At 51.4% G+C, this 6635-nt stretch overlaps 1 protein-coding gene across 1 annotated transcript; it reads right to left on the bottom strand.

Annotated features, from left to right (window-relative positions):
* Window positions 1–1278: 1278 nt before the first annotated feature.
* Window positions 1279–6329, bottom strand: LOC142917087 (gap junction gamma-1 protein-like). The gene is made up of 3 exons (XM_076061783.1): window positions 6127–6329; window positions 5516–5977; window positions 1279–2047 (listed from the first exon to the last, which is right to left on the bottom strand). Exons 1-3 carry the CDS (start codon window positions 6327–6329, stop codon window positions 1606–1608), a joined length of 1107 nt encoding a protein of 368 aa, XP_075917898.1. The 3' UTR covers window positions 1279–1605.
* Between the last annotated feature and the right edge of the window lie 306 nt (window positions 6330–6635).

Consider the following 6635-nt stretch of genomic DNA (forward strand, 5'->3'; position numbering starts at 1 on the left):
CTTCTTTTATCATGTCGTCTTTCACATAGCGTACAAAAACAGCAAGCTGGCTTAGATCAGAAACGTCTGTGGTTTCGTCGAGTTGAAGGCTGAATTTTGCCGGGCTTGAAATCAGATCCGCGACTACTTGAGCCAAGATGTCTTTACTCATGTCTTCTATTCTGTCACTGACGGTGTCATTTGAAAGGGGAATTTGGGATAATTTACCTTCGGCCACTGTTCCGAGTATCAGATTCGCCATCTTTAATGCAGCTGGTTTCACAAGTGTTTCACCAATGGTGTGTGGCTTGCCCTGCTTTGCGATCAGGTAAGCAACTTCGTACGATGCTGTCAGGATCGGTTTGTTAACAGGTACAAATCCAAGAGCAGGCAGAGTGGCCCTTTCATCGAATCTGGCTCTCTTCACCCTGAATTCAGCAAGTGTTGTGTTCTTGTATTCCCCGTCTCCATGCAGCTTCAAGAAGTGTTCCTTTAGTTTTGCCGGTGCAAGACTAGAGTTGCTCAACTTGGCGTTGCAAATCATGCAGATAGGACGCTCACTCCCATCACGTTCCGTGATACATGAGAATCCATGTTGTACATATTCGTCCGACCACTTTCTTCTTTTGCCCGACATAGTTAGTATGGATAAAATATTAAAGAAATCACACGACGTACAACAACAGTCACACGTTGACTACTGAGTACGCACTAAATTCCCCGCAGCGCTGATTGGCCAAGCAGTGTAGCATGATCATCTGCAGCCAGTGATGGCCAAGCGGGCCGTGTGTGTCATCACAAATTTACACAATAATTCAAGTGTGTCCGGACCTCCGTGGCGGGGGCTCTGCCGAACCCCTGAGATCGACTCACCGAACCCCTGGGGTTCGATCGAACCCAGGTTAAGAACCACTGGTGTAGTGTATAGTAGTGAATATTACTAAAGTGTATAGTGATGTAGAGTAGTGTATAATAGTGTAGTGCATAGTGGTGTATGGTAGTGTAATGTACAGTATTGTGTGTAGTGTATAGTAGTGTAATGTATAGTAGTGATGTGTATAGTAGTATAGTGTATAGTCGGGTAAAGCATAGTGCCGTGTGTAGTGTATAGTGTAGTGTATAGTAGTGCAGTGTATAGTGTTGGGAGAATAAATCCACGCTCACAATTGTTCTCTCAAACACACTGGTGGGCTGCAGTAGTAACCACCCGGCACGAGGTTTCGTCTACGTGACACAACCTTGCTGGCTGATGCCGGGTGGTGGAGTGCTCAACGACATATCTACAACTCACAAGCGAGATCTGACCCCCCCAAAAGAGAAAACCTTTATTCGTGAATAACTCGGCGTTCAACTCAAAACAGGAAACTTAAATCTCGACTTGAAGCTTTCGCGACTGCAGGGATTCACACTCTTTGGTTCTTTTGGTAAAGTCACCACGTAGAAGGGAAACAATAAAATAAAAAAATAAAAAATATAAAACAATAAGATAATTCTATTGCTTTATATTTGTATTATTTTATAGTTTCCCTTCTACGTGGTGACTTTACCGAAAGAACCAAGAATAAAAAGTACAATGTTTATTTCTACCGACGTGACGTTACCGAAAGGACCAAAGAGTAAGGAAACTTAAACTGAGATGGTTGGATATTTCTTCGTTCGGACGGCCATTCCCTTCCTAGAGGCGGCCTTGACCTCTCCTTGTTCTTCTCCGGAATCTCCTACTTCGTCTGCCACCGCCGCCACTTCGTATTTCTTGCCGAGCTGCACTTGGGGGTTTTTGCTCACGGCCACCGCGGCCGAGCGTAAGGCCGGAGTCTCCCGCCGTCCTCCCTCTCCGCCTCCCCCACCTCTCCCTGCTCCGCTCTCCCCGTATCCCCGCGTTGCCCTGGCCCGTCGGGGTGGTGGGGAAACCGTCAGCTCCAGCCGCCGCTGTATCGCGCGCAGGTAACCTTGCAGCTGCGACGCAGCCGCCGGCGTTATCGCCACCTGCCGGGGGGCGGCCTCCTCCGTCTCGGCCGCGCGACGAGGAGGAGGAGGAGGCGGAGGAGGAGGATCGCCGTTCGCAATCCTGTTCATGGCAACGACAGTAGCAGCGGGAACAGCACGTTTTGAGCGTCAGGGAGGAAGCCCGTACCCTTTCTGGCAATAAAGCACGAGTTGTGTTCAGATGTTGGAACGCCAAATAGAAACCTTTTGCATGGAATCAAGTTCACATTAACCACACGCAGCACTTGTGTGGTGGGTTCCATTTAGGCGCACACTAGAACTGGAGGCAACAGGTAACTCTCAACAGGATGACGACATAGGGCGGTAACCACCGCTCCCAACTTAGCTAATTATATTACCGGACCAGGACAGCTCAACACGCTGCCTGGTCCACTAGCGGAGACCGGAGACCGAGGACCTTAGATGGCGGCTTCATTCCCAGAGTTGACCCAGCAGCCCCGCTCCCACCCGGGACTTGGTTTATAACTGTGTGGCCGGCTCTGCCCTTGCCCACGCCCCCTTCCAGATCCTTCCGGGAGGGGGCGTGGCCGGCTCTGCCCTTGGCCACGCCCCTTCCAGATCCTTCCGGGATGGACCCTGGGTCCTTATCACGTAACCCTCACGTCCCCCCTTGCCCCCTCGTCCAGTCACGTGCCCTCTCGGGTTCACCCAGGATATCATGTCCTGACCCGACCTCAGCGACACCCGGACCCTGCCCTCTAGTGAGCCATTCCGTGCCGTGCTCACTCTGGTACCATAGAGCGGCACCACGCATACAGCACCACTCTTCACTCGCTACTGTCGCTACAGAGTAGTGACACCATTTATGTCGCTACACTTGTGGTGAACATGCAAACAAACATGCTCTGGTAGTATATGATGCATTGTCTTTGAAACTGATTGGTCCACACCAGGGAGAGCTATCTTTAGAGCCTAGCCTCAAACAGTGTTAGACCAGAGGATGCCAAAAGGCGAACAGCACAGACACAATGCCACTATCAGCACATTGAGAGCTCGTTGTGAGCAGCTACGTCATGTGCAGCTACATCATGGGAGGTCCCATGGTGATGTCGAATTTGTTATCGGTGAAAACAAACGGCATCCCACGCGATAGCCGCGGTCAAAAAATAAATAGCGGAAGACATTTCCGCATTCGATATTTCGAGGCTTACCTCGCGTGATATATTTTTGCTCCTCTCCCCAATGACTTCAAGTAGGAATCTGCCGAAGTGCGGGCACGCAGCGCGCCCTCCCGTCGAACGAGGGCACTGGCTAAGTAATGAACGTGTCAGCAGCGACGACGCACGTCCAGTTTCAAGTACCGCGTGAAGGAAGCCGAGTGACAGCGGAGGGAGTTAGTGACATGGGTTAGCAGCAGTAGCAGCTGTAGAACATTACCGCTGAAGGCCTACGAGATAGAAGTGTCTAGGGCCTACAAGAACCTTAATCTGGCCCTGACTGAAGGCCTACGAGATAGAAGTGTCTAGGGCCTACAAGAACCTTAATCCAGCCCTGACTGAAGGCCTACGAGATAGAAGTGTCTAGGGCCTACAAGAACCTTAATCCAGCCCTTACTGAAGGCCTATGAGACAGAAGTGTCTAGGGCCTACAATAAACCTCAATCCGGCCCTGACTGAAGGCCTACGAGATAGAAGTGTCTAGGGCCTACAAGAACCTTAATCCAGCCCTTACTGAAGGCCTATGAGACAGAAGTGTCTAGGGCCTACAAAAAACCTCAATCCGGCCCTGACTGAAGGCCTACGAGATAGAAGTGTCTAGGGCCTACAAGAACCTTAATCTGGCCCTGACTGAAGGCCTACGAGATAGAAGTGTCAAGGCCCTACAAGAACCTTAATCTGGCCCTGACTGAAGGCCTACGAGATAGAAGTGTCAAGGCCCTACAAGAACCTTAATCCAGCCGTGACTGAAGGCCTACGAGATAGAAGTGTCAAGGCCCTACAAGAACCTTAATCTGGCCCTGACTGAAGGCCTACGAGATAGAAGTATCTAGGCCCTACAAGAACATTAATCCAGCCGTGACTGAAGGCCTACGAGATAGAAGTGTCTAGGGCCTACAAGAACCTTAATCTGGCCCTGACTGAAGGCCTATGAGATAGAAGTATCTAGGCCCTACAAGAACATTAATCCAGCCGTGACTGAAGGCCTACGAGATAGAAGTGTCTAGGGCCTACAAGAACATTAATCCAGCCCTGACTGAAGGCCTATGAGATAGAAGTGTCTAGGGCCTACAAGAACCTTAATCTAGCCCTGACTGAAGGCCTACGAGATATAAGTCTCTAGGCCCTACAAGAACCTTAATCCAGCCCTGACTGAAGGCCTACGAGATAGAAGTGTCTAGGCCCTACAAGAACCTTAATCCGGCCCTGACTGAAGGCCTACGAGATAGAAGTGTCAAGGCCCTACAAGAACCTTAATCCGGCCCTGACTGAAGGCCTACGAGATAGAAATGTCAAGGCCCTACAAGAACCTTAATCCAGCCCTGAATGAAGGCCTACGAGATAGAAGTGTCTAGGCCCTACAAGAACCTTAATCTGGCCCTGACTGAAGGCCTATGAGAAAGAAGTATCTAGGCCCTACAAGAACATTAATCCAGCCGTGACTGAAGGCCTACGAGATATAAGTGTCTAGGGCCTACAAGAACCTTAATCCGGCCCTGACTGAAGGCCTATGAGACAGAAGTGTCTAGGGCCTACAATAAACCTCAATCCGGCCCTGACTGAAGGCCTACGAGATAGAAGTGTCAAGGCCCTACAAGAACCTTAATCCAGCCCTGACTGAAGGCCTACGAGATAGAAGTGTCTACGCCCTACAAGAACCTTAATCTGGCCCTGACTGAAGGCCTACAAGAAAGAAGTGTCAAGGCCCTACAAGAACCTTAATCTGGCCCTGACTGAAGGCCTACGAGATAGAAGTGTCTAGGCCCTACAAGAACCTTAATCCAGCCCTGACTGAAGGCCTACGAGATAGAAGTGTCAAGGCCCTACAAGAACATTAATCCGGCCCTGACTGAAGGCCTACGAGATAGAAGTGTCTAGGGCCTACAAGAACATTAATCCGGCCCTGACTGAAGGCCTACGAGATAGAAGTGTCAAGGCCCTACAAGAACCTTAATCCGGCCCTGACTGAAAGCCTACGAGATATAAGTGTCAAGGCCCTACAAGAACATTAATCCAGCCCTGACTGAAGGCCTACGAGACAGAAGTGTCTAGGGCCTACAAGAACCTTAATCCAGCCCTGACTGAAGGCCTACGAGATAGAAGTGTCTAGGCCCTACAAGAACCTTAATCTGGCCCTGACTGAAGGCCTACGAGATAGAAGTGTCTAGGCCCTACAAGAACATTAATCCAGCCCTGACTGAAGGCCTACGAGATAGAAATGTCAAGGCCCTACAAGAACATTAATCCAGCCCTGACTGAAGGCCTACGAGACAGAAGTGTCTAGGGCCTACAAGAACATTAATCTGGCCCTGACTAAAGGCCTACGAGACAGAAGTGTCTAGGGCCTACAAGAACCTTAATCCGGCCCTGACCGTTGCTGGCGCTTGGCTCGGCTGCCTGGCAACAAGTCCCCGAGGGCGCCCATCCCCAGGTGCCACAGCTCGGCCAGGTCGAGAGCCAGGCTGAGGCCGCCCACGGCGTACATCACGTACAGGAAGACGGTTTTCTCCGTGGGCCTCGACACGAAGCAGTCGACGCGGTGGCGGCAAGGGTGGCGGCGGGGGCACTCGAAGCGGGGGATCACCTCCAAGCCGTACATCACGTACTGGCCCAGAAGGAAGCCCACTTCGGCCACCGTGCGCAGGACGAGCTGCAGCGTGTACGCCCACATGAGGCCGTCGGCCGGGATCGCGCGGCGCCCGTCGTGCCATCTGTGGTCGTTCTTCTTGACCTCGCCAGCCTCGTCGGCAAACTCCCCTCCTTTCTCCGCTTGGACATTCTCCTCGGCTTGCTCGGTCCGTCGGTGCTTTTTGTGGCCGGTCGAGCCTTCTGACCTGCGGATAACGACGCGGGAATGAAAGTTTAAAAATATCCTTCTCACCAAAACAAAGAGTGGAATTAAGGTTTTTTTTTGGGGGGGGGGGGGGCCTTCATCGTCATTATCATCATCACGATTATCGTCGTCGTCGTAACTCTACTAGACCTCTGTATCCTGTGTATGGCGAAGGCGAGGTAGAGAATGCTGGGCGCCGCCACGGTGATAATCTGAAAAATCCAGAAGCGCACGTAGGAGAGGGGAGCGAAGGAGTCGTAGCAGACGTTTGTGCAGCCCGGCTGTTGCGAGTTGCACATGAACGAGCTCTGCTCGTCGTGGTAGATGGATTCGCCCGCCGCGATAGTCAGCATGATGCGCATTATTAATCGGGTGGTGGAGGGTTACGACACATTTATAAATAAACGCGATCTAACCCAAAAACCTTTATTATGAATAATATTGGTCGCGAAAGCCTACGTGTTAAAATGATGCGCAAGATCAGGAACGTGGTGAGCCAGAGCTTGCCCAGGTACGTCGAGTGCAGAGATATCTCCTCCAACAGACGGGTCAGGAAGCTCCAGCTCATTGCGACCGCCGGCTCACCAAAAGCGTTGCCCGCCTGAGAATTCCAGAAGAGAGACGCGGATTTAGACGGCGCGTTGGCCGGCCGCGCGTCA

Source organism: Petromyzon marinus, unplaced genomic scaffold, assembly GCF_048934315.1.
Source record: "Petromyzon marinus isolate PM22_M1 ecotype Great Lakes invasive population unplaced genomic scaffold, UKy_Petmar_22M1.pri1.0 PM_G_Scaffold_41, whole genome shotgun sequence".
NCBI lineage: Eukaryota > Metazoa > Chordata > Hyperoartia > Petromyzontiformes > Petromyzontidae > Petromyzon > Petromyzon marinus.